At 49.4% G+C, this 27,729-nt stretch overlaps 2 protein-coding genes across 4 annotated transcripts in view; one reads left to right on the top strand and one right to left on the bottom strand.

Annotated features, from left to right (window-relative positions):
• AAMP (angio associated migratory cell protein) overlaps positions 1–27,729 on the bottom strand; it is a 205,728-nt gene that overhangs the window by 103,839 nt on the left and 74,160 nt on the right. The gene's annotated exons all lie outside the window — the stretch shown is intronic.
• CATIP (ciliogenesis associated TTC17 interacting protein) lies at positions 1,451–15,434 on the top strand. Of its 3 annotated transcripts, none has more exons than XM_050751278.1 (10): positions 1,451–1,593; positions 1,764–1,856; positions 2,209–2,409; positions 2,712–2,767; positions 5,517–5,603; positions 9,074–9,241; positions 11,910–12,034; positions 14,369–14,445; positions 14,768–14,856; positions 15,062–15,434. In XM_050751278.1, the coding sequence occupies exons 1-10, from the start codon at positions 1,569–1,571 to the stop codon at positions 15,302–15,304; spliced, it is 1,164 nt and encodes a 387-aa protein (XP_050607235.1). In that variant the 5' UTR covers positions 1,451–1,568; the 3' UTR covers positions 15,305–15,434. The 3 variants fall into 3 exon arrangements, with proteins under 3 accessions (XP_050607235.1, XP_050607236.1, XP_050607237.1); XM_050751280.1 differs by having other exon boundaries at positions 1,593–1,657; XM_050751279.1 differs by lacking the exon at positions 9,074–9,241.

The following is a 27,729-nucleotide window of genomic DNA, read 5'->3' as shown; positions in this document are numbered from 1 at the left end:
CTTACCCTGCCCCCTTGTCTTCTATGCAATAAATATCAGCGCGCCCAGCCGTTCGGGGCCACTACCGGTCTCCAAGTCTTGATGGTAGTGGTCCCCCAGGCCCAGCTGTTTTCTCTTTATCTCTTTGTCGTGTGTCTTTATTTATTACAATCTCTCATCTCCACACACGGGGAGAACACCCGCTAAGCCCTGTAGAGCTAGACCCTACAGGTGGATCACTTGAGGTCAGGAGTTCAAGACCAGGCTGGCCAACATGGTGAAACCCTGTCTCTACTAAAAATACAAAAATTAGCTAGGTGTGGTAGCGGGTGCCTATAGTCCCAGTTACTTGGGAGACTGAGGCAAGAGAATCACTTGAACCTGGCAGGAAGAGGTTGCAGCTGAGATCATGCCACTGCATTCTAGTCTAGGTGACAGAGTGAGACTCCATCTCAAAAATAATTAAAATAAAAACAAACAAACAAATAAATAAGAATAATAAAAATAAAAATACAAAAATTAGCCGGGCTTGGTGGCACACTCCTGTAGTTCCAGATACTCAGGAGGCTGAGGCAGGAGAATCACTTGAACTCAGGAGGCAGAGATCGCAGTGAGTCAAGGTGGTGCCACTGCACTCCAGGCTGGTGACAGAGCAAGACTCTGTCTTTTTAAAAAAAAAAAAAAAAAAAAAAGTGCCTCACCAGGAGCAAGTCCAGTTTTGCTATGATTGTCATTGTTGTTATCATTATTGTTACATGTACTAGAACTGTAACTTGCAGAGATATTCACGTAGCATCTAATTGGATTGTGTGCATGTGAGGCTCTGTCTGACTTTGGGTCATATCTTCTAAGGTCATTTTTTTTTTTTTTTTTTTTTGAGACAGATTACAGGCATGTGCCACCACTCCCTGGTAATTTTTGTATTTTTAGTAGAGATGGGTTTCACCATGTTGCCCAGGCTGGATCTCAAACTCCTGGCCTCAAGTGATCCACTCGCCTGGGACTCCTAAAGTGCTGGGATTGCAGGCATGAGCCACTTCGCCTGGCCTCTTCTAAGGTCATTCTAATGATTCATTTCTTCACTCTGCCTCTTAAGAATATCAAATGTGGGCCGGGCACGGTGGCTCACACCTGTAGTCCCAGCACTCTGGGAGGCTGAGGCAGTCAGATCACAAGCTCAGGAATTCAAGACCAGCCTGGCCAATATGGTGAAACCCCGTCTCTACTAAAAGTATAAAAATTAGCTGGGTGTGGTGGCACGTGCTTGTAGTTCTAGCTACTCGGGAGGCTGAGGCCTCAAAAAGAATTGCTTGAACCCGGGAGGCAGAGGTTGCAGTGAGCTGAGATTGCACCACTGCACTCCAGCCTGGGTGACGGAGCGAGATTGCGTCTCAAAAACAAAAACAAAAATATATCAAATGCTCCCTCTGCTGGACAACACCTCAAGCTTGTGCTGAGCCTCAAACTGCAACGTCAGTTCCCTCCAAGGTCTAGGTGTAGTAAAGTGGGTTGATGGCCCTTTAAGAGGCACTAGCCAGCTCTGGTTGCCATGGAGACAGCTGGACACAGACCGGGTAGAGGCCCACAGCATGTCCTCCAAAGTTTACTCCACAGGTGGGAAGAGGACTGCTGGAGCTGGGGGCGGGGATCCTCTTCTTTCTCCCAATCCACCCTCCGGGTAGTCTTAGAGGATTCTGTTCTTGGGTGCTGGGGCTGGGACTGAGGTACCCTGCCCCTGCCCTTCTCCCCAGGGTCTGCCATCTTAGCCTCTCCTCCCTCTGTAGGCTCCAGAGCCAAGGACCACCAGCCCTCGGGTGTGGAGTGTCTGCCACTCCCAGAGGCCAACGCTGAAGCCATCGACTTCCTCAGCTCCCTCCGTGAGCTCAGACAGTGTTGGGGTTGGGGTTGCGGGAGGGGTGCAAGTCTGGAGAGGAGGGGAGAGAGAAGGTCCAGGCGCTCGCTCGCTCTCTCTGTCTCTCTCTTTCTTCCTCGATTCTCCTGGGACTCAGAAAAGGCCTGAGGCCTGTTTGCTGACATTCTTCAAGGGAAGGTCCCCCGGGGACATGGGGACTTGGGGCAGAAGTCTTCACCTGTCCGTGCCAGTGAGGAAGGCTGTGGGATGAGGAGGCAGCTGGGGACTGTGGGGACACTGGTGGTCATGGGGTCAGAGGATTGGATTGGGGCCCAGGAGCAGGGGCTTTATCTGTTCCCACGGGCCCCTCACCCCAGATGAGGAGGAGCTACAGATGCTGTTCTTCTCTGAGACGCTGGCCATGGTCTCAGACACCGGAGAGCCTCAGGGAGAGCTGACCATTGAGGTGCAGAGAGGGAAATACCAGGAAAAACTCGGCGTGCTGACATCCTGCCTTTTCGTGCATGCCTTCAGCAGAGGCTTCTTGGATAAAATGCTCTGCGGAAATTCCCTCCTGGGTAGCGTTCCTGCCGCCTGCTGCCTGTCACCCTCCCCTTCCTCCACCCCTGCCCTCCACCATTCCTAGAATCTTTTTTCAGGACCAAGCCCTTGGCTTTGCCTTGGACCAGGACAAGGCACAGGGTCGGGGAGGGACCAGTGAGTTCCTCATGGACTCGGGATGAGGGCACCTCTTACCCATCCTGTAGTTTTTCTGGGACCGTATTACACCTGGTCCTCCAGCCTGGGCCACCACTTTCCCTTCCTTCGGCCTCTGACCCACATCTCCTGTGACGTCAATGCCTGTGTCCCTGCACCCCAGGCTATCTCTCAGAGAAGCTGGAGCTCATGGAACAGCACAGCCAAGACTTCATCAAGGTACTTCCCAGGGCCCCAGCCTTGACCCAATCCAGGGGAGAGAAGAGAGATTTTGACTTAAAAAACAGCAGCAACAACAAACCAAAAAACCTATTTCATACACAGTGAAGCTGAAGAATAGCAGTCGTGTTATGATGCAATATAAAGCTCAAAAGCAATGCACTTCAGAACACCGATTTTAAAAGACGGGGGTGGGCTGGGCACAGTGGCTCATGCCTGTAATCCCAGCACTCTGGGAGGCAGAGGTGGACAGATCACCCTGAGGTGAGGAGTTAGAGACCAGCCTGGCCAACATAGTGAAACCCCATCTCTACAAAAATTAGCCAGGCGTGGTGGCACGCGCCTGTAGTCCCAGCCACTCAGAAGGCTGAGGCAGGAGAATTGCTTGAACCCAGGAGGCGGAGGTTGCCATGAGCTGAGATCGTGCCACTGCACTCCAGCCTGGGTGACAGAGCAAGACTCCATCTCAAGAAAAAAAATAAAAAAACAACGAGGGTGGACCAGGCACAATGGCTCAAGCCTATAATCCCAGCACTTCGAGAGGCCAAGGTGGGAGGATCCCTTGAGCCCAGGAGTTTTAGCCCAGGCAACATGGCAACACCCACCAAAAATGTTTACAATTTTTGTACAAAAAATACAAAAAGTAGCGGCTGGGCATGGTGGCTCATGCCTGTAATCCCACCACTATGGGAGGCGGAGGCAGGCGGAACACGAGATCATGACCATCCTGGCCAACATGGTGAAACCCTGTCTCTACTAAAGTACAAAAAAAAATTAGCCAGGCGTGGTGGCGGGCGCCTGTAGTCCCAGCTACTCAGGAGGCTGAGGCAGGAGAATTGCTTGAACCTGGGAGGCAGAGGTTGCAGTGAGCCGAGATCATTAGGCTGCACTCCAGCCTAGCGACAGAGCGAGTCTCCGTCGCAAAAAAAAAAAAAAAAAAAAAATACAAAAAGTAGCTGGGTGTGGTGATGTGTGTCTGTAGTCTCAGCTACTTGGGAGACTGAGGTGGAAGGTTCAGTGGAGCCCAGGGGGTCGAGGTTGCAGCAAGCAGTGTGTGCACCACTGTACTCCAGCCTGGGTGACAGAACAACAACAACAAAAAGATGGAGGTTGGGCGCAATGGCTCATGCCTGTAATCCCAGCACTTTGGGAAGCTGAGGCGGGCAGATCACAGGAGGTCGGGAGTTCAAGACCAGCCTTACCAACATGGAGAAACCCTGTCTCTACCAAAAATACAAAATTAGCCAGGCACAGTGGCTCATGCCTGTAATCTCAACACTTTGGGAGGCCGAGGCGGGTGGATCACGAGGTCAGGAGTTCAAGACCAGCTTGGCCAAGATGGTGAAACCCCACCTCTACTAAAAAGGCAAAAAAAAAATTATCCGGGCATGGTGGTGGGCACCTGTAATCCCAGCTACTTGGGAGGCCGAGACAGGAGAATTGCTTGAACCCAGGAGGTGAAGGTTGCAGTAAGGTGGGATCGCACCACTGCACTCCAGCCTGGGCAACAAAAGTGAAACTCTGACTCAAAAAAAAGATGGGGATGGTTTCTGTGGGAACGTTTTTAGACTCGAGTAGTTTCCAGTGTATAAACAGGTCATGTTCACATTCCACAAGTTAAGTAAGTGGCAGGGGCTGGGTGTGAGGGGCACAAAGCTGGGGGACTTGGAGGCCAGGTGCAACAGGCCCCCAGGGAAGGCTAGGCTCTGGGAAAGGCCAGCCCACCAGGCCTTCAGGGAGGCACTGGGCTCTCAGGCTGGAGGAGGACTGGTGTGGGCTGGGTTCAGAGTTTGGGTATCAGGAGAACTTATCAGTGGCAACCTGCTGTCCCTGCGCCTGGCCCACCCCCATCCTTTAAAACCAGTGTTCTGAAGTGCATTGTTTTGAACTTTATATTCATCATAACATGACTGCTATTCTTCAGCTCCACTGTGTATGAAAGGTATTTTTTGGGTTTTGTTGCAGCTGTTTTTTATTTTGTAATTTATTATTATTATTATTATTATTATTATTATTATTATTATTGAGACAGAGTCTTGCTCTTATCACCCAGGCTGGAGTGCAGTGGTGCAATCTCAGCTCACTGCAACCTTCACCTTCCGGGTTCAAGCAATTCTCCTGCCTCAGCCTCCCAAGTAGCTGGGAATTACAGATGTGCACCACCATGCCTGGGTAATTTTTGTATTTTTAATAGAGATAGGGTTTTGCCATGTTGGCCAGGCTGGTCTTGAACTCCTGACCTCAAGTGATCTGCCCACCTGGGTTTCCCAAAGTGCTGGGATTACAGGTATGAGCCACAACACCCGGCTCTGCTGCTTGTTTTTGTTTTGTTTTGTTTTGTTTTTGAGATGGAGTCTCGCTCTGTTGCCCAGGCTGGAGTGTAGTGGCGTGATCTTGACTCACTGCAACTTCTGCCTCCCGGGTTCAAGCAATTCTCCTGCCTCAGCCTCCCGAGTAGCTGGGATTACAGGCATGTGCCACCACGCCCAGTTTAATTTTTGTATTTTTAGTAGACAGGGGGTTTCACCATGTTAGCCAGGATGGTCTTGATCTCCTGACCTCATGATCTGCCCGCCTTGGCCTCCCACAGTGTTGGGATTACAGGCGTGAACCACCGCGCCTGACCCAGTTGCTGTTTTTTTAAGTCACAATCTTTAAACCTCAGTTTTCTCATTAATGGAGAAGGGTCAGGTGACCTCTGGGGAACCCAGGGAGTCCCTGATCCTCCCTGGCATGCTCTGGCCCTCAGTTCCTCATCCTCCCCATGGAACGGAAGACGAGTTTGCTGAAGCAAGATGATCAGCTGGCTGTGACCAGAAGCATCAAGGAGGGTGAGGTAAGGATGAGAGGCAGATGGGAGTTGCACTCCACACTGTGAACCCAGAATATCTGAGACAGGTCCCAATCAATTTAGAGACTTTGTTTTGCCAAGGTTAAGGATGCATCCATGACACAGCCTCAGGAGGTCCGGAGAACATGTGCCCAAAGTGGTTGGGGCACAGCTTGTTTTTATTTTTGTTTGTTTGTTTGTTTTTGAAACAGAGTTTCACTCTTGTTGCCCAGGCTGGAGTGCACTGGTGCCATCTCGGCTCACTGCAACCTCCACCTACCGGGTTCAAGTGATTCTCCTGCCTCAGCCTCCCGAGTAGCTGGGATTACAGGTATGCGCCACCACGCCTGGCTAATTTTGTATTTTTAGTAGAGAGGGAGGTTTTCCATGTTGGCCAGGCTGGTCTCAAACTCCCGACCTCAGGTGATCCGCCCGCCTCGGCCTCCCAAAGTGCTAGGATTACAGGCGCGAGCCACCACGCCCAGCCCACAGCTTGGTTTTATACATTTTAAGGAGACATGAAACATCAATCAACACATGTAAGATGTACATTGGTTCGCCGGGTGCAGTGGTTCACGCCTGTAATCCCAGCACTTCGGGAGGCCAAGGTGGGCAGATCATGAAGTCAGGAGATCGAGACCATCCTGGCTAACATGGTGAAACCCCATCTCTACTAAAAATACAAAAAATTAGCCAGGCGTGGTGGCGGGTGCCTGTAGTCCCAGCTACTTGGGAGGCTGAGGCAGGAGAATGGCGTGAACCTGGGAGGCGGAGCTTGCAGTGAGCCGAGATCATGCCACTGCACTCCAGCCTGGGTGACAGAGCAAGACTCCATCTCAAAAAAAAAAAAAAAGTACATTGGTTTGTTGGGAAAGGCAGGACAACTCAAGGCAGGGAGAGGGCTTCCAAGTCATAGGTAGATAAGAGACATGCTTTTAAGTTTCTGATTAGCCTTTCACTGAATACACAATTTACATGTGATGGGGGTAGAAAAGTAGTCACTTATGCTTTAGTCTGGCTTAGTGAAACAATAGAGCAGAGAAAGCCATCAGATATGCACTTACCCACGTGAGCAGAGGGATGACTTTGAGTTCTGTCTGTCCTTTGTCCACAAGCAATTTCCTTGTGGGCAAATAGTGAGGGAGGTATGTAGCTCTTTTTTTCTCTTAGTAGCTACCTTATTTAGGAATAAAATGGGAGGCAGCTTGGCCTGAAGCAGTTCCCAGCTTGACTTCCCTTTGGCTCAGTGATTTGGGGTCCCAAGATTTATTTTTTTTTTTTTTTTTTTTTTTTTTTTTGAGACTGAGTCTGGCTCTGTCGCCCAGGCTGGAGTGCAGTGGCCGGATCTCAGCTCACTGCAAGCTCCGCCTCCCGGGTTTACGCCATTCTCCTGCCTCAGCCTCTGGAGTAGCTGGGACCACAGGCGCCCGCCACCTCGCCCGGCTAGTTTTTTGTATTTTTTAGTAGAGACGGGGTTTCACCGTGTTAGCCAGTATGGTCTTGATCTCCTGACCTTGTGATCCGCCCGTCTCAGTCTCCCAAAGTGCTAGGATTACAGGCTTGAGCCACCGCGCCCAGCCCAAGATTTATTTTTCTTTCACAATGTCCTCTTCAGAACCCTGAGAAGGGACTAGATTAGATGAAACCAGGAATCTGTATCAGGGGAAACCCCACCCCCCATATTCAACGTGGGTTCTTTTCTATTTCCCTACGCATTGGCTGGTCTGAGAAAGGGAAAGAGTACAAAAGAGAGAAATTTTAAAGCTGGGTGTCTGGGGGAGACATCACATGTAGGCAGGTTCCGTGATGCTCCCTGAGCCATAAAGCCAGCAAGTTTTTATTAGTAATTTTCAAAAGGGGTGGAATTTACCAATAGGGTGTGGGTCACAGAGATCACATGCTTCACAAGGTAATAAAATATCACAAAGCAAATGGAGGCAGGGTGAAATCACAGGACCACAGGACGGGGTGAAATTAAAATTGCTAATTAAGTTACAGGCACACATTGTCATTGATAACATCTTATCAGGAGACAGGGTTTGAGAGTAGACAATTGGTCTGACCAAAATTTATTAGGTCGGAATTTCCTCATCCTAATAAGCCTAGGAGCGCTGCAGGAGACCGGGGCTTATTTCATCCCTTTGTCTTCGACCGTAAAAGATAGCTGCCCCCAAAGCGGCCATTTTAGGGGCCTACCCTCAGGGGCACGTTCTCTTTCTCAGGGATGTTCCTTGCTGAGAAAAAGAATTCAGCGATATTTCTCCTATTTGCTTTTGAAAGATGAGAAATATGGCTCTGTTCCGCCCGGCTCACCAGCAGTCAGAGTTTAAGGTTATCTCCCTTGTTCCCTGAACATTGCTGTTATCTTGTTCTTTTTTCAAGGTGCCCACATTTCATATTATTCAAGCACACATGCTCTACAAACAATTTGTGCAGTTAACGCAATCATCACAGGGTCCTGAGGCGACATACATCCTCCTCAGCTTGAGAAGATGACAGGATTAAGAGATTAAAGTAAAGACAGGCATAGGAAATCACAAGGGTATTGATTGGGGAAGTGATAAGTGTCCATGAAATCTTCACAATTTATGTCCAGAGATTGCAGTAAAGACAGGTGTAAGAAATTATATAAGTATTAATTTGGGGAACTAAAGATGTCCATGAAATCTTCACAATTTATGTTCTTCTGCTGTGGCTTCAGCTGGTCCCTCCGTTCGGGGTCCCTGACTTCCCACAACGAGTCCGGACTGAGGATTCATTAAAAACCATATGCCCAGCTGAAAGCCAGGCGTGCAGTGACTCACGCCTGTAATTTCAGCACTTTGGGAGGCTGAGGCAGGCGGATCACTTGAGGTCAGGAGGTGGAGACCAGCATGGCCAATATGGTGAAGTCCCATCTCTCATAAAAACACAAAAATTAGCCAGGTGTAGTGTCATGTGCCTGTTATCCCAGCTACTCAGGAGGCTGACAGGAAAATCACTTGAACCCAGGAGCTGGAGGTTGCAGTGAGCCGAGATTGCACCACTTCACTCCAGTCTGGGCAACAGAGCAAGTCCCTGTCTCAAAAAAAAAAAAAAAAAAAAAAAAAGGCCAGGCACAGTGGCTCATGCCTGTAATCCCAGCACTTTCGGAGGCCAAAGCGGGTGGATCACCTCAGGTCAGGAGTATCGAGACCAGCCTGGCCAACATGGTGAAACCCAGTCTCTACTAAAATTACAAAAATTACTCAGGCATGGTGGCCTGTAATCCCAGCTAGTTGAGAGGCTGAGGCAGAAGATCGTTTGAACCCAGGAGGCGGAGGTTACAGTGAGCTGAGACCATGCCATTGTACTCCAGCCTAGGTGACAAAAAGCAAAACTCTGTCTAAAAACAAAACAAACAAACAAAAAACATATGCCCAACACCCGGCTTGCCCACCCTTTGTCCCCTGCCCCTTCCTGGTTCCAGGTCCCTGACCCAGATCTGTTCTGAACAGGAAGTGAAGACTGGAGTGACTTCTTTCCCGTGGAGCTCAATCAAGGGCTTCGTCTCAGAGGCTGCCAACCTGGTGCTGCTCAGGGTGATGGCCTGGCGGCGGATGGTGCCCAGCAACGCCCGCTTCCTGGCCTTGGACACTGAGGGCAAACTCTGCTATTTGACCTATGTGAGGGGTCTCCCTGGGCAGGGGACTTGGCTTGGGAGCAAACTAGAAAGGGCATGAAAAGCACTGAGATCGGGAACAGCTGTGGAGTAGAAAATGGAGGCAGGTGGGGAGAAAACAGCACAGGTGGGAATGGGGCTTTCAAGGGAAGGAAAGCATGTTTGTCTGGGAGTGTGGGGCAGATGAATTGAGAGCGACTGAGAGGTGGGAACAGTTCAGAGAAGCAACCCTTCTGCACAGAAGTCAGTCCAGGAAAAATAAATACAGCGCAGGGCTGATTTTAAAAATACATCATTTTTTTGGCCGGGCGCGGTGGCTCAAGCCTGTTATCCCAGCACTTTGGGAGGCCGAGACAGGCGGATCACGAGGTCAGGAGATCGAGACCATCCTGGCTAACACGGTGAAACCCCGTCTCTACTAAAAAATACAGAAAACTAGCCGGGCGAGGTGGCGGGCGCCTGTAGTCCCAGCTACTCGGGAGGCTGAGGCAGGAGAATGGCGTAAACCTGGGAGGCGGAGCTTGCAGTGAGCTGAGATTTGGCCACTGCACTCCAGCCCGGGCGACAGAGCAAGACTCCATCTCAAAAATAAAAACAAAAAACAAAAAACAAACAAACAAAAAAACACATCATTTTTGCCAGGCACAGTGACTCATGCCTGTAATCCCAGCACTTTGGGAGGCAAAGGTGGGCAGATCACTTGAAGTTAGGAGGTCAAGATCAGCCTGGCCAACATGGTGAAACCCTGTCTCTCCTAAAAATACAAAAATTAGCTGGGCATGGTGGTGGGCGCCTATAATCCCAGCTACTCGGGAGGCTGAGGCAGGAGAATCATCACTTGAACCCAGGAGGCAAAGGTTGCAGTGAGCCGAGATGGCACAACTGCACTCCAGCCTGGGCAACAGAGGGAGACTCTGTCTCAAAAAAATCAATAAATAAAAATAAATCTTTTTTTTTTTTTTTTTTTTTTTTTTTGAGACAGAGTCTTGCTTTGTCACCCAGGCTAGAGTGCAGTGGCCGGATCTCAGCTCACTGCAAGCTCCGCCTCCCAGGTTCACGCCATTCTCCTGGCTCAGCCTCCCGCGTAGCTGGGACTACAGGCGCCCGCCACCTCGCCCGGCTAGTTTTTTGTATGTTTTAGTAGAGACGGCGTTTCACCATGTTAGCCAGGATGGTCTCGATCTCCTGACCTCGTGATCCGCCCGTCTCGGCCTCCCAAAGTGCTGGGATTACAGGCTTGAGCCACCGCGCCCGGCCTATAAATCATTTTTTAACTTTAGGAAGTATAACTGTCCAACTTTACTGAAATATTCCTTTATTATTTCATTTGTTTGCTTGTTTGTTTGAGACGGAGTCTTGCTTTGTTGCCAGGCTGGAGCGCAGTGATGCAGTCTTGGCTCACTGCAACCTCCGCCTCCTGACTTCAAGCTATTTTCCTGCCTCAGTCTCCCAAGTAGCTGGGAATACAGACATGTGCCACCATGCCCGGCTAATTTTTGTGTTTTTAGTAGAGATGGGGTTTCACCATGTTGGCCAGGCTGGTCTTGAACTCCTGACCTGGTGATCCGCCTGCCTCAGCCTCCCAGAGTGCTGGGATTACAGGCGTGAGCCACTGCGCCCAGCCCTTCCTTTATTATTTCTTTTTTTTTTTTTCAGACGGAGTCTCGCTTTGTCGCCCAGGCTGGAGTGCAGTGGCGCAATCTCCGCTCACTGCAAGCTCCGCCTCCTGGGTTCACACCATTCTCCTGCCTCAGCCTCCCGAGTAGCTGGGACTACAGGCACCTGCCACTACACCTGGCTAATTTTATGTATTTTTAGTAGAGACGGGGTTTCACCGTGTTTGCCAGGATGGTCTTGATCTCCTGACCTCATGATCCGCCCGCCTCGGCCTCCCAAAGTGCTGAGATTACAGGCGTGAGCTACCACGCCCGGCCCCTTTATTATTTCTTAACCCCAGAGGGTGTTCCGTTTCTGTTTTATTTTTTGTTTTTAACTAAAATTTCATGATCGCATGCCTAGGACTTGCTGCAATAGGTGATTTTAGAGCCGTGTCACTGAACACACAATTTCCAGTGAGACACTTTGGGAGCTGATTTGTGTTTCTTTGACCATCTTTGTAAATTACATTCCAGGCTTGTCTATCAAAACACCCCAAGCAGCAATGCATTTGACACGAACAAGCACAATCCATTCCCCTCCGTGTTCTTTGAAACATGTGTTTAACATTAGCACTTTTCTCTCCATAGCCGCAGCTATAACAGGGGTTTAAGTTTTAATTACAACAGGGACAGCCTGCCAGCAACAGCACAAGTCTGAGGTGGCCACAAATCTGTCTGGTCTCACACCTCTGAGCCTCACTTTACCTCCACTCACTGGCCCTAGTAGCTCATCCTCCCTCTCCACTCCCACACCCCTCCCCATATTGCTTCTCATCCGCGTAACAGAATTTGCCAACTAGAAGCACTTGGTCAGCGAGATGACATGGAAAGGGTCAGGGCAGGGGCAACCTGGAGCTAGCTCCCTATGAGGGGTCGCCAACTGAGCTTGGAGGTTTGGAGATGCAACCTCAAATGTTGGGAGGTTGTTATGAGATACAAAAAATGCTGAGATGATGGGGAGCCCTTGGTGGGCATCCACCTTACCTCCCACCCCCCAATTTTGGCTGTTGCCAGCAAGACCTGGGCTTCCAGACCATCCAGGTAGACCATCAGCAAGCCGAAGTCTTCATCGTGGAGCAGACTGTCCACTCAGAGGAGGGCATCCCCATGTCCTGCCAGTACTACCTGCTCTCCGATGGGTGAGCTGCTGATGGTGGGCCCAGAGGGGTGGTGCTGAGCTTGTAGGTGCTCAAGGAGACCAGCTGCTTCTGGGGATAGCACCAGGAAGAGCTGGCATTGAGATAGGAGTGTCCCTCCACTTTATCCATATCGTTCATTCTTTCTTCATTTATTTGCTTGTCCTCTTAACCCTCACAGTGCCTCCCAAACCTCACTGCACACCACAGGCCTGAGGTGTAACTAGTGAAGCCACCACTGTGTAAGGGGTAATATTGAAAACCACCAAGGTTTGAATGACTGCACACCTGATGAAATCACTGTGCTGGAAGAGTTGCCTGCGGCAGGCTGCCATGCAGTCTCCAGCAAAGCACTGGCTCCAAATCATAAGAAAATTCAGGGCCGGGAGTGGTGGCTCACGCCTGTAATCCCAGCACTTTGGGAGGCCAAGGCGGGCGGATCACAAGGTCAGGAGATTGAGACCATCCTGGCTAACATGGTGAAACCCCGTCTCTACTAAAAATACAAAAAATTAGCCAGGCATGGTGGCGGGCACCTGTAGTCCCAGCTACTTGGGAGGCTGAGGCAGGAGAATGGCATGAACCCAGGAGTCAGAGCTTGCAGTGAGCCGAGATCGTGCCATTGCACTCCAGCCTAGGGGACAGCAAAGAAAATTTAGGTGGAAGAAAGAGGTTTTTTGTTTCTTTTTGAGATAGAGTCCAGCTGAGTTTATTTCTTAAAATTTCCGAATAGGTATTGACATGATCGCTACACTGGGGAAAAGGTAATCAAAACATTGTTGGCTTTATCTCATAACTTAGTATGTTTTTGGTTTTGGTGCGCTCATAGCCCACTGCAGCCTCCAACTCCTGGGCTCAAGCAACCCCCCTGCTTCAGCCTTCCTAGTAGCTGGGACTACAGGTATGCACCACAGCTCCAGGCCAAGCTTTCTATTTTGAATGCCACATAGCAGGAGATTTCGTAATTTTTCTTTTCTTTCTTTCTTTCTCTCTCTGTCTCCTTCCTTCCTTCCTTCCCTCCCTTCCTCCCTCCCTCCTTCCTTCCTTCTTTCCTCTCCTCCTTCCCTCCCTTCCTCCCTCCCTCCTTCCTTCCCTTCCTCCTTCCCTCCTTCCTTCCTTCCTTCCTTTCTCCCTCTCTGTTTCTTGATGGAGTCTCTCTCTGTTGCCTAGACTGGAATGCCATGGCATGATCTTAGCTAACTGCAACCTCTGCCTTCCGGGTTCAAGTGATCCCCTTGCTTCAGCCTCCCAAGTAGCTGGGACTACAGGTGCCTGCCACCACGCCTGGTTAATTTTTATATTTTTAGTAGAAACCAGTTTCACCATGTTGGCCAGGCTGGTCTCGAACACCTGACCTCAAGTGATCCACTCATCTTGGCCTCCTAAAGTGCTGGGATTACAGGCATGAGCCACTGCAACAAGCATGAGCCACTGTGACAGGCCTCTTTCTCTTTTTGAGACAGTCTTGCTCTGTTGCCCAGACTGGAGTACAGTGATGCAATCTTGGTTCACTACAACCTCCACCTCCCAGGTTCAAGTGATTCTTATGCCTCAGCCACCGAAATAGCTGGGATTACAGAAGCCTGCCATGTCTGCCCGGTTTTTTGTATTTTTAGTACAGACGGCATTTCACTATGTTGGCCAGGATGGTCTCAAACTCCTGACCTCAAGTGATCCACCCATCTCAGCCTCCCAAAGTGCTAGGATTACAGGCATGAGCCATCGTGCCTGGCCAAGAGGCTCCATGATTTACTAGTGCTGTACCTCTAAAGATCCTTTTGTTTTTTTTTTTAAAACGGGGAGCCTAATACTTGCCAAGTCCTGTGTGTTATGTGGAGATCCAGAAATGACCACCATCCAGGAACTCAAAACACAAGAGAGGGAGGCAGAAGTAAAGAGGCCCAAGACAGGTCTCTCAAGGGGCACTGTCATGTATGAGTCAGCTTAGGCTGCTGTAACAAAATACCTCAGGCTGGGTGGCTTCAAGAGAAATGTATTTGCAGGAAGGCTGGAAGTCCAAGATCATGGTGCCATCAGGGTTGGTTTCTGGTGAGGGCTGTCTTCCTAGCTTGCAGATGGCTGCCTTCTCAATGTGTCTTCACATGGCCTTTCTTCTGTGCATGAGTGAAGAGAAAGCTCTCTGGCATCTCTTCCTTTTCTTATAAGAGGACCAATCCTATCTGATTAGGGCCCCACCCTTATGACTGCATGTAACGTAATGACCTCCCCAAAGGCCCTACCTCCAAATACCACCACACTGGGGGTTAGAACAACAATTCAGTCCATAGCAGGCTGCCTGGGAAAATTCTCACTCTCACATGTTGTGTTGCACTCCAGGCACCTGGCCAAAAGAATACAGGTGGGCTCCCCAGGATGCTGCATCATCACCAAGATGCCCATCTTGAGGGAAGTGGGTGAGTGAAGCCCAGGCCTTGGGCATCCAGGGAGAGTGAAGGGGAGTGGGGAAACCTGGGCCTTCCGGGATGCAGGGGGCTCGACCGAGTGTGCGGGACAGGAGCCTGGAATCAGCTGGAGAACATCTGCCCTCCAGCCCCTGACCCCAAGCAGTAAGAGAAGGATCTTTCTTACTGGGAGTCCCTTCCTGCAACTCTGCCCATGTGTGCAGAATCCTGGGGTTTCACCTGAGCCTTCTGTTTGGGTGTTCTCGGGATCCCGCTGTGTATCCAGGGAAGGTTCTAGGGTGGGGACGCCCAGCCTTCTTTGTTCCCCACCCAGATGAGATTGAGCCACGCCCAGTGTTTGAGAAGAAGCCCCCGGTGTGGGAGGAGGATATGGAGCTCTATTCTAAGTTCCTGGACCGTAAGGTGAGGGGAGGCTCCACCAGCCTGGGGTTCCCATTCCCCCATGGGCCTTAAATTCATTACTGATCTCTCTGCCCCTGATTGAAATGCACACCCATAGGGGCTAGAAGTCTCCAGTGCCCCTTAGCTCTCCTTGGAGCGAGTGGGTGGGGGCCCCTGGGGCGCGGGGATCCCGTCCGGCTGAGGCTCGGGCTCTGTCCCCCGCCAGGAGGAGCTCCGGCTCGGCCACGCCAGCTATCTGCGGCAGCACCCCGAAGCCCACGCGCTCATCTCCGACTTCCTGCTCTTCCTGCTGCTGCGCCAGCCGGAGGACGTGGTCACCTTCGCCGCCGAGTTCTTCGGCCCCTTCGACCCGCGACGTCCGTCGTCACCGGCCTTGGGCTCCTCCCACCGGCCCAACCCTTTCCGCTCCCTGGAGCCGGAGGGAGACGCCCGCTCGGGGGCGGGCTAGGCTGGGCCCAAGCCGGGACAGGGCAGGAAACCAGGAGTCGGGCTGGGACGCGGGCGGGACGCGCCGGGGCGGGGGCGCTTTCCGGGCTGTGGTTTTCGGGGAATAAACGGGGCCCTCCCGCGGCTCTGCAGCGCCAGCCGACAGCTTCCCTGGCTAGCGTCTCATGTCTCGGGCTACAAATAGGAACCATTACCGTTGTACCTCGAGCGGATTTCAGCCTTTCCTCCTAGATGCTGTTTTCTTCGTTATCTCCATTCTGCAGATAAGAACACAGAGGCACACGAAAGTTTAACTTTTGGAGTTGGCAGGTGGGGAGGCAGAATTTGAACCTGAACGTTGGACTTGAAAGTCCACACTCGGCCAGGCGCGGTGGCTTAAACATGTATTCCCAGCACTTTGCGAGGCCGAGGCGGGCAGATCACCAGGTCGGGGTATCGAGACCAGCCTGGGCAACATGGTGAAACCCCATCTTTACTAAAAATACAAAAAATAGTCGGGCGTGGTGGCGCGCGCCTGTAATCCCAGCTACTTAGGAGGCTGAGGCAGGAGGATCGCTTGAACCCGGGAGGCGGAGGTTGCAGTGAGCCGAGATCGCACCATTGCACTCCAGCCTGGGCGACAGAGCGAGACTCCGTCTCAAAAAAAAAAAAAAGAAAGAAAGAAAAAGCAAAAGCCCACACTCTTACTAGGTTAGCACGGAGGGGCGGGGCGCCTTGGCACTCAGATCTTACGGTCGCGGTCGCCGCAGAGCATAATTGCCCAACCCACCGCCCAAAGAAAAAGAACAAGTGGCGAGGACTGGGGAGGGAGGAGGGCCGACGCAGAGCACCGCTGGCTTAGCTCAAAACCCCTGAAATCTCGCAAACGCAGCTAGCACTCATGCTCAGCTCCTCCTGGTTCCCACTGACACACAGGAACCCCCAAACTCCGGAGGTGGGGGGTCCGAGAGTAAAAATAATGGGCAGATGATCGTCACATCCTCTGGGCTCATCGTGGAACGTCAGTGCTGGCCAGTGGCTTCTGTCCGGATGCTCAGTAGCAAACTTTAGGCAAGCTCCCCTGAGGAAGTGGTGGGGGTACAGGCTCCCTCCCTCCCCTGTTTCATTCATCAGACCTGCTGGTGCAGACCCCAGAGACGCTTTGCTCTCTAGTGGACAGTATGACCAGACACCTACAAGGCTGGGTGGGATCCGGGGCGGGGGAGGACCCGAGAATCACGGAGAAAAGGCTTCATGGAGGATCATCACTTGAGTTGAGCCTTGAAGATTAAAAAAAATATATTTCTTATTGTCTCTCTCCCTTATTTCAAAAGAAATACATGTTCATAAGATAAAACTTGGGAAAGGGAGATAAACCAAAAGAAGAAAACGAAATCATTTTAATCTCTCTACCTAGAAGCAGCTGCTCAAAGTTTCGGCAAAAATCCCCTCTACTCTCCTATGCATAAAAGCAGCTGATGTTTGTTGAGTGCTCACTCTGTCAAGCCCTTTTCTAGACTGTTTGATCTGGTCTTTATAACTTCAGGGGACTTTATTTATTTATTTTTGACTGGGTCTTGCTCTGTCACCCAGACTGAAGTGCTGTGGCACAATCACTGCTCACTGCAGCCTTGACTTCCTGAGCTCAAGTGATCCTTCCACCTCAGCCTGAGAGGCTGGGACAGCAGGCTTGCACCACCACACTGGGCTAAATTTTTTTTTTCTTTTTTTTAAGAGATGAGGGTCTCACTATGTTGCTCAGGCTGGTCTCAAACTCCTGGCCTCAACTAACCGTTCCACCTTGGTCCCCCAAAGTTCTGGGATTACAGGCATGAGCCACTGCATTCAGCCTCAATTTCTTTTTCCTTTCTTTTTTTTTTTTTTTTTTTTTGAGACGGAGTCTCGCTTTGTTGCCCAGGCTGGAGTGCAGTGGCCCGATCTCACCTCACTGAAAGCTCTGCCTACCAAGTTCACGCCATTCTCCTTCCTCAGCCTCCCAAGTAGCTGGGACTACAGGCGCCCGGCACTACGCGCGGCTAATATTTTGTATTTTTTTAGTAGAGACAGGGTTTCACTGTGTTAGCCAGGATGGTCTCTATCTCCTGACCTCGTGATCCCCCTGCCTCGGCCTCCCAGAGTCCTGGGATCACAGGCGTGAGCCCGCACCTGGCCTCTTTTTTCTTTTTTTTTTTCAGAGACCAGTCTCCCTGTGTTGCCCAGGCTGCTCTCAAACTGCTGGGCTCAAGCAATCCACCTCCCTCAGCCTCCCAATGTGTTGAGGTTACAGGCATGAGCCACTGCACACAGCCTCTATTTTTGCTATTATAAACAGTGTTGCGCTGAACATCCTTGTAGCTAAATCTTTGCATATATCAACAGTTATTTCCTTAAGGATACATTCTGACAAGTGGCATTGCTGAACTAATTTTAAGACTTTTAACATATTGCCAAATTCTACATGAGTTGGATTTCTATTAATGTCAGGTAAAGCATTCCAGGCAAAGCAAATAACATGAGCAAAGGACAGAAGTAGGAAAATGTAACGCATGTCTGTGGTCAAGAGCAGTGGTACCCAATAGAACTTTCTGCAATGATGGAGAGTTGAGGGTGGGGACTTCAGGGAAGGCCTCTCTAGGGTCTCAGTTGAGCTGGGACCTAAATGATAAGGAATCAGACTTGTGAAGAGCTGAGGGACAAGCCATCTAGGCAGAAGGAACAGCAAGTACAAAGGCTGTGAGCATGGCATGTTGGGAACAGACCATTGAGGCTGGAGCATGACAGGACAGGAGAAAAGCATGCAGTAACTGCAAGATGGGCAGGGCTGGATCACAGAGGGTCGCCCAGGCCCTGGCAAGTTCTCTTCATCTGTGGAGAACTGAAACAGGCTGATCCAACCCCATGCACCCAGAACATTCCCAGAAAGATCCACAGAGCTCCCTTTAGTCCCAGAAACCCTGCAGCGCTTGGAGGAAGCCAAGGCAGCAGCTTGCAACATACCCAGGTTCATCTTTTACTAAGCTCTTATATCAGGCGCCTGCAATAGGGAGGAGGAGTTGAGCCACTTCCCTGTCTCCTCTGTGACGTCTATTTCAAAACTGGTTTATTTTAAAATCTTAGTATTTATTCCCAGAACCACCATGACTCTGTCCTCTTGCTCCATAATACTGACGTACATTTCTCAGCCGGCCACAGTGGCTCATGCCTGTAATTCCAACACTTTGGGAGGCCCAGGCAGCAGATACTTGAGTCTAGGAGTTTGAGACCAGTCTGGATAACACAGCGAGACCCTGTCTCTACAAAAAATACAAAAAATCAGCTGGGCATGGTGACACAAGGCTGTAGTCTCAGCTACTCAGGAAGTTGAGGGGGGAGGATTGCTTGAGCCCAGGTGGTCAAGGCTGCAGTGAGCTGTGATTGCACCACTGTACTCCAGCCTGGGCAACAAAGACTCTGTCTCTAAAAAAAAGTTAAAAAAAAAAAAAAAAAAAAAACAGAGATGCATTTCTCGGCATAAAGAAAAAACATGTTGAGCAATTCTGAAGTGCCAGGCACTGGATCTAGGAATGCTGTGGCCAGCAAACAGGCCAGGCGCCACTTGCATGGCCCACAGTCAGCCTACAGAGGAAGTGACAGCCCTCATTAATCCCATGGGGGATATAAAAGTATAGGGCACGGGAAGGGCTAAGAAGGGAATCTAGACATGCAGTGAGAGTGCCTAATGTAGCCTTGTCCTAGTATGGGGCTCTGGGGAGGAGGAAGGAAATAAATAGTAATAATAGCCTGGACTCAGTGGCTCACGCCTGTAATCCCAGCACTTTGGGAGGCCGGGCCGGATGATTGCTTGAGGCCAGGAGTAGGAGACTGGGCTACGTAGTGAGGCCTTGTCTCTACAGCAAAACTTATTTATTTATTTAGAGGCAGAGCCTTGCATTGTCACCCAGGCTGGAGTGCAGTGGCGCCATCTCCACTTACTGCAACTTCCGCCTCTCAGGTTCAAGCGATTCTCCTGCCTCAGCCTCCTGAGTAGCTGGGACTACAGGCATGGGCCGCCATACCCAGCTAATTTTTGTATTTTTAGTAGAGAAGGGATTTCACCATGTTGGCCAGGCTGGTCTCGAACTCCCGATCTCAAGTGATCCACCCACCTAGGTCTCTCAAAGAGCTGAGATTACAGGCGTGAGCCACTGCGCCCCGTCAACAAGATTTTTTTGAATTAACCACCCATGGCGGCAGGTACCTGTTGTAGTCCCAGCTGCTCAGGATGCTGAGAAAATAAGATACCTTGAGTCCTCAAGTCCAAGGGTACGGTAAGTTATGATCTTGTTACTGCACTCCGGCCTGGGCAACAGAGTGAGACCCTGTCTCTAAAACACAAAATAAAATTAAAAAGCTTCTTAAAAATAGTAACAATATTAAGAGGAAACCCATAATACAAGTGATTCTCACTATATCCCTATGAGGTAGTTTCTATTACTATTCCCATATTACAGATGAGGAAGAGGTCAAGGCTCATGGTCACACACTGGTTAGTGTCAGAGCCAGAATTTGGACTCAGAGAGTCTGGCTCCAGAGCCCATGTGCCAATCCACTCTCCTAAACAGATCAAATGTAACTCTCTGGAGGCAGACCCCAGAACAGAGAAGAGTCACCTTCCTGCTTTAATACATCCAGAGTAGACTTGACTTTACTCTTTCTCCTTCCCCAGTCACCCAGAAACTAGTGCATTGTTTCTTTTTTCTTTTTTTGAGATGGAGTTTGGCTCTTGTTGCCCAGGCTGGAGTGCAATGATTCGATCTTGGCTCACTGCAACCTTCGCCTCCCAGGTTCAAGTGATTCTCCTGCCTCAGCCTCCCGAGTAGCTTAGCTGGGATTACAGGCATGTGCCACCATACCCAGCTAATTTTGTATTTTTTGTGGCGATGGTGTTTCTCCATGTTGGTCAGGCTGGTCTCAAACTCCCAACCTCAGGTGATCCTCCCACCTCAGCCTCCCAAAGTGCTGGGATTATAGACATGAGCCACTGCACCCAGCCTCAGTGCATTGTTCCTTAGTGCATTGTCACCATTGGCAGCCTCACTGCTATGGCTTGCCTGGGTAGAAGAGGAGGGCATTGTGCTAAGGGAGCACATCGCCTGACCTGGGAGAAATCAAGGATGGCTTCCTGGAGGAGGTCACGGCAGAACTGCATCCTGAAGGACAAAAAGTTATTCACCAGGCCAAGGGTATAGAGGCTGTTTCAGGAAGAAGCAGCATATGCAAAGGCCTAGAGGTGAGAGGGAGGGAGCACTGAGGGAAGGAGTCTGAGCTACTGCAAGGAACACAGGAGAAGATAGTGAAGAGTGTGGGAGCCCAACTACAGTATTGCCTGCCGCCCCAGCAACTGAGAAACTCTGGAAGTGGGTTAGGCAAATGCCCAAGTGCCTACCTGTATTTGTGTTGTTGTTTTTTGTCCCCTCCCACAAAAAGCCTTAATGAGAGCAGATAAGCTAAGAGCAGTGCTACAGATGGAGTCCTACAAGAAGAGTCTAGGCCAGGCGCGGTGGCTCACGCCTGTAATCCCAGGACTCTGGGAGGCCGAGGCTGGCAGATCATGAGGTCAGGAGATCAAGACCATCCTGGCTAACACAGTGAAACCCCGTCTCTACTAAAAAAAAATACAAAAAATTAGCCGGGCATGGTGGCAGGCACCTGTAGTCCCAGCTACTTGGGAGGCTGAGGCAGGAGAATGGCGTGAACCTAGGAGGCAGAGCTTGCAGTGAGCCAAGATCACACCACTGCACTCCAGCCTGGGCGACAGAGCGAGACTCTATCTCAAAAAAAAAAAAAAAAAAAAAAAAAGAGTCTAGGCCAGGTGAGGTGGCTCACGCCTGTAATCCCAGCACTTTGTGAGGCCAAGGTGGGTGGATCACGAGGTCAGGAGTTTGAGACCAGCCTGGCCAACATGGCGAAACCCAGTCTCTACTAAAAATACAAAAATTAGCTGGGCGTGATGGCACACGCCTTTAATCCCAGCTACTTGGGGTGCTGAGGCAGGAGAATCACTTGAACCCAGGAGGTGGAAGTTGCAGCGAGCCGAGATCGTGCCATTGCACTCCAGCCTCGGTGACAAGAACAAGACTCAAAAAAAAAAAAAAAAAAAAAAAAAAAAGCAAAAAACACCAAAATATAAGAAAAGTCTAGCATTTTGACATCCAGCTAGATAAAATGAAAAGCTAGGGCTGGAGTGTCCCCGGAAGGTGCAGGCCTAGCCTATTAAATCTGTCAGGCTCTTCCTTTAATAATCTGCTATTCCAACACCAGCATCTTAAAATCCGTTCTTGTTCAGTTGGATGGTTTTCCCATTTTGTTTTATGATATGCCATCTTGTGTCACTTAATGACAGGGATATGTTCTAAGGAATGTGTCATTAGGAGATTTTGCCATCATAGAGTGTTTATATACACAAACCTAGATGGTATAGCCTACTACACACCTAGGCCGTATGGTATAGCCCACTGCTCCTAGGCTAAAAATGTGTATAGTATGCTCTTGTACTGAATACTGTAGGCAATTGTAACACAATGGTAAGTATTTGTGTATCTAAACATATCTAAGCATAGAAAAGGTACAGTGAAAATACATAAGCTGGCCTGGTGTGGTGGCTCACACCTGTAATCCCAGCACTTGGGGAGGCCGAAGTGGGCAGATCACAAGGTCAGGAGTTTGAGATCAACCTGACCAACATGGTGAAACCCCGTCTCTACTAAAAAATACAAAACTTAGCCGGGAGTGGTGGCGCACAGCTGTAATCCCAGCTACTCGGAAGGCTGAGGCAGGAGAATTGCTTGAACCTAGGAGGCAAAGGTTGCAGTTAGCCCGCCTCAGCCTTCCATAGTGCTGGGATTACAGGTGTGAGCCACTGTGTCTGGCCCACATTTTTTTTTTTTAACTGTGATTTTTAATTGTTGGTTTTTGGTTGTTTTTTGAGGGAGGTCTTGCTTTGTCACCCAGGCTGGGTACAGTGGTGCAATCACGGCTCACTGCACTTCTCATTTCCCAGGCTCGTGCGCTCCTCCCACCACAGCCTCCAGAGTAGCTAGGACTACAGGCGCATGCCACTATGCGCAGCTAATCTTTGTATTTTTTGTAGAGATGGGGGTCTCATTCTGCTGCCCAGGCTGGTCTCAAACTCCTGGGCTCAAGCAATCTACCTGCCTTGGCCTCCCAAAGTGCTGGGATTATAGGCGAGAGCCACTGTACCTGGCATTTTTTTTTTTTTTTTTTTTTTTGAGATGGAGTCTTGCTCTGTCGCCCAGGCTGGAGTGCAGTGGCCGGATCTCAGCTTACTGCCAGCTCCGCCTCCCGGGTTCACACCATTCTCCTGCCTCAGCCTCCCGAGTAGCTGGGACTACAGGCGCCCGCCACCTTGCCTGGCTAGTTTTTTGTATTTTTTAGTAGAGAAGGGGTTTCACCGTGTTAGCCAGGATGATCTCGATCTCCTGACCTCGTGATCCACCCGTCTCGGCCTCCCAAAGTGCTGGGATTACAGGCTTGAGCCACCGTGCCCGGCTGTACCTGGCTTTATGTACAGGTTTTTCTGGGAACGTAAGTTTTAATTTCCTGGGATAAATGCCCAGGAGTGTATTCTGTGGGATAGATGGGCCATAGTTTGACTAACCATTCCTCTGTTGAAGGACATCTGGGTGGTTTCCAGTTTTGGCTATTATGAATAAAGATGCTATAAAAATTTGTACACAGATTTTCGTGTGAACATAAATCTTCATTTCTCTGGGAAATATGCCAAGGAATGCAATTGCTAAGTCGTATTGTAGATGCATGTTTAGTTTTTAAGAAATTTACAGGGGCTGCATGTGGTGGCTCATTACTGTAATCCTGGCACTTTGAAAGGATGAGGTAGGAGGATCACTTGAGCCCAGGAGTTCAAGACCAGCCTGGGTAACATAGCAAGATCCTGTCTCTACAATAAATAAGTAAGCTCAGTATGGTGGCAGATTCCTGTAGTCCTGGCTACTTGGGAGGCTGAAGTTGGAAGATCACTTGAGCCCGGGAGTTTGAGGTTGCAGTGAACTATGACTGTGCCACTGTACTCCAACCCGGACAATAGAATAAGACCCTGTCACTAAAAAATACAATAAAATAATAATTAAAAATTAAATAAAAAATTTTAGGCCGGCCATGGTGGCTCACACCTGTAATCCCAGCACTTTGGGAGGCTGAGGCAGGCGGATCACCTGAGGTCAGGAGTTCGAGACCAGCCCAACCAATATGGTGAAACCTCATCTCTACTACTAAAAGTACAAAATTTGCCAGGCATGGTGTTACACACCTGTAGTCCCAGCTACTCGGGAGGCTGAGGGAGGAGAATCACTGGAACCCAGGAGGCAGAGGTTGCAGTGAGCTGAGATTATGCCATTGCACTCCAGCCTGGGCCATAGAGTAAGACTCTGTCTCAAAAACAAACAAACAAACAACAACAACAAAAAAAAACCTTTTAAAATAAATTTACAAACTTTTTTCAGACTGACTACCATTTTACAGTCTCACAAGCAACATATGAGTGATCTAGTTTCTCCATATCCTTGCTAACATTTGGTGTCATCATTATTTTTTATTTTAGCCATTCTGATAGTTGAACAGCAGAATCTTGTTATGATTTTAATTTGAAATTTTTTCTAATGGCTAATGATGTTGAAAATATTTCCGTGTGTTTATATGCCACTTGTACATCATCTTTGGTGAAATATCTGTTCATTATTTTTGCCTATTTCTCATTACTCATTGTTGTGGGGGGTTTTTTTGTTTGTTTTTGGTTTTTTGTTTTTGAGACAGAGTCTTGCTCTGTCACCCAGGCTGGAGTGCAGTGAGGAGATTTCGGCTCACTGCAACCTCCACCTCCTGGGTTCTAGCAATTCTCCTGCCTCAGCCTCCTTAGTAGGTGGGATTACAGGCTGTGCCACCACGCCCAGCTGATTTTCTGTATTTTTAGTAGAGATGGGGTTTCACCGTGTTAGCCAGGATGGTCTCGATTTCCTGGCCTCATGATCCACCCACTTTGTCCTCCCAAAGTTCTGGGATTACAGGCATGAGCCACCACGCTTAGCTGTTGTATTATTACATTTTTTTTTTGAGATGGAGTCCCACTCTGTTGCCCAGGCTGGAGGGCAGTGGCATGATCCCGGCTCACTGTAACCTCTTCCGCCCAGGTTCAAATGATTCTCCTGCCTCAGCCTCCCGAGTAGCTGGGATTACAGGTGCACACCACCATGCCCAGCAAATTTTTTTTTTTTTTTGAGACGGAGTCTTGCTGTGTCGCCCAGGCTGGAATGCAGTGGCCGGATCTCAGCTCACTGCAAACTCCGCCTCCCGGGTTCACGCCATTCTCCTGCCTCAGACTCCCAAGTAGCTGGGACTACAGGCGCCCGCCACCTCGTCTGGCTAGTTTTTTTGTATTTTTTAGTAGAGATGGGGTTTCACTGTGTTAGCCAGGATGGTCTTGATCTCCTGACCTCGTGATCCACCCGTCTCGGCCTCCCAAAGTGCTGGGATTACAGGCTTGAGCCACCGCGCCCAGCCAATTTTTTGTATCTTTAGTAGAGACAGGGTCTCACCATCTTGGCCAGGCTGGTCTTGAACTCCTGACCTCGTGATCCACCCTCCCCAGCCTCCCAACGTGCTAGCATTACAGGTGTGAGCCACGGCACCCAGCCTATTTTTTTTAACTATTGAGTTTTTTTTTGTTTTTTTGTTTGTTTGTTTGTTTTGAGACGGAGTCTCACTCTGTTGCCCAGGCTGGAGTGCAGTGGCTCGATCTTGGATCACTGCAACTTCTGACTCCTGGGTTCAAGCGATCCTTCAGCCTCAGCCTCCCGAATAGCTGAGATTACAGGCATGTGCCAATCCACCTGGCTAATTTTTGTATTTTTAGTAGAGACGGGGTTTCGCCATGTTGGCCAGGCTAGTCTTGAACTCCTGACCTCAGGTGTCCACCCGCCTCGGCCTCCCAAAGTGCTGGGATTACATGCATGAGCCACCACATCCAGCCTAACTGTTGAGTTTTAAAATATTATTATATTTCTAGATACTAGACCTTTGTCAGATATGTAATTTACAAATATGTCATCCAAGTCTATATCCTGTCTTTTCATCTTCATAGCAGAGTCTTTCACCAAGCAAAAGCTTTTAATTTTTTTTTTTTTTTTTTTTTTTTGAGACTGAGTTTTACTCTTGCTGCCTGGGCTGGAGTTCTATGTCGCCATCTTGGTTCACCACAACCTCCCCTCTCTTTGTATTGTTAGTAGAGTTGGGGTTTCTTCATTTTGGTCAGGCTGGTCTTGAACTCCCGACCTCAGGTGATCTGCCCACGTCAGCCTCCCAAAGTGCTGGGATTATAGGCATGAGCCACTGCGCCTGGCCTTTACTTAGTTTTTAATTTTGATGAGGTCCAATTTATCAAATTTTCCCTTTATGGATCATGGTTTTCATATCAAATCTATGAAGTCTTTGTCTAGCCCTAGATCCTAAATATTTTCTCCTAGGTTTTTTCCTAAACATTCTATAGCTTTATATTTAGCTATATATGGAATTTTGAGTGAATTAGACTTCATGAACTATCACCCCACCCATGCAAGGTTTAGTATTCAGCAACAGCTCCAGACCCAAGGAGATGCCCTTGTAGATTTCTGTAACTCTTCACGTAGCTTCCTGCTCTCTGATACGTAGCCTAGGACCTCTGCTCTTAACTATTACACTATATTGCCTCTTAAGTTAGAGGTTGTGCAGCGTATTAATCAATGGCTAATCAGTTACACTTACTGAGTTCCTAACTACAGGAAAGATCCCACAAAATATGCAAAAAGGAAGACATCCCAGCCTCAACCCTAGTCATCCCCACACGAGCCCAAAGCAGTGATTAGGAAATACGTGCAAACCTCTGAGGCAAGGGATGGTGACAGTACTGTTAGCAATAGGATTGCACAGTGAATGACAAACCACAATGCTGCTGTCTCCTCTCTGGACCCATCATTCATCCCTCCTCCCATACCTCTCTAGTTCCTCCAGCCTCTTCCATCAATGAGGAGCCAGAAAATTGACTGCCTCTCCCACCCTAGCCTCCCAAACTTCATCTAAGTTTTTGACTGGGTCAGGCATGGTGTCTCAAGCCTGTAATCCCAGCACTTTGGGAGGCTGAGGCAGGCAGATCACTTGAGCCCAGGAGTTCGAGACCAGCGTAGGCAACATGGCAAAAACCTGCCTCTACAAAAAATACAAAAATTAGCCAGGCTGGTGGCATGTACCTGTGGTTCCAGCTACTCGGGAGGCTGAGCCTGGGAGTTCAAGGCTACCATGAGCCATTATCATGCCACTGCACTCCAGACTGGATGACAGAGTGAGACTCTATCTCAAAAAAAAAAAAAAAAAGAAAGAAAAGAAAAGAAAGGCTGGGCCGTAGCTCACGCCTGTAATCCCAGCACTTTGGAAGGCCGAGGTGGGCGGATCATGGGGTCAGGAGTTTGAGACCAGCCTGGCCAACATGGTCTCTTTAGTAGCCCATCTCTACTAAAAAATACAAAAATTGGCTGGGTGTGGTTGGCCGGTGCCTGTAATCCCAGCTACTCAGGAGGCTGAGGCAGGAGAATTGCTTGAAGCCAAGAGGCAGAGGTTGCGGTGAGCCAAGGTTGTGCCATTGCACTCCAGCCTGGGTGACAGAGTAAGACTCCCTCTCGAAATAAATAAATAAATAGATACATACATACAAAAAGTAGCCGAGTATGGTGGCACATGCCTGTAGTCCCAGCTATTCAGGAGGCTGAGGCAGGAGAATTGCTTAAACATGGAGGGCAGAGGTTGCACTGAGCTGACATTATGCCACTGCACTCCAGTCTGGGCGACAGAGTGAGACTCTCTCTCGAAAAAAAAAAAAAAAAGGCCAGCATGGCAGCTCACGCCTGTAATTCCAGCACTTTGGGAGGCCAAGGTGGGTGGATCACGAGGTCAGGAGATTGAGACCATCCTGCCTAACATGGTGAAACCCCGTCTCTACTAATAATACAAAAAATTAGCCGGGCATGGTGGTGGTTGCCTGTAGTCCCAGCTACTCGGGAGGCTGAGGCAGGAGAATGGTGTGAACCCAGCAGGTAGAGCTTTTAGTGAGTCGAGATTGTGCCACTGCGCTCCAGCCTGGGCAACAGAGCGAGACTCTGTCTCAAAAAAAAAAAAAAAAAAAAAAAAAAAGAGTTTGAGGCTGCAGTGAACTATGATGGCACCACTGCACTTCACACTTCACTCTAGCCTGGGTGACAGAGCAAGACCTTGTCTCTAAAAAAATCAAAAAAAAAAAAAAAAAAAAAAAGGGAAGGGCGCAGAATAGAATAAACAACTCTGAGAGGGGACATGATCTGGTGACAATCTCAAGTGAATCAGTGGTTGAACCAGGACCAGATCCCAGTG

This window comes from Macaca thibetana, chromosome 12 (assembly GCF_024542745.1).
Source record: "Macaca thibetana thibetana isolate TM-01 chromosome 12, ASM2454274v1, whole genome shotgun sequence".
Classification (NCBI taxonomy): Eukaryota; Metazoa; Chordata; class Mammalia; order Primates; family Cercopithecidae; genus Macaca; species Macaca thibetana.
Note: the sequence above shows the minus strand (reverse complement) of the source record. Positions and strands in the feature narration are given on the sequence as shown.

Excerpts from the sequence above, each read along its gene's own strand:
- CATIP (XM_050751278.1), top strand. The coding sequence starts at position 1,569 with ATGTCCTCCAAAGTTTACTCCACAG. Across the intron at positions 2,768-5,516 it reads ACAGCCAAGACTTCATCAAG|TTCCTCATCCTCCCCATGGA; the intron begins GTACTTCCCAGG and ends TCTGGCCCTCAG. Across the intron at positions 14,446-14,767 it reads GCCCATCTTGAGGGAAGTGG|ATGAGATTGAGCCACGCCCA; the intron begins GTGAGTGAAGCC and ends TTCCCCACCCAG.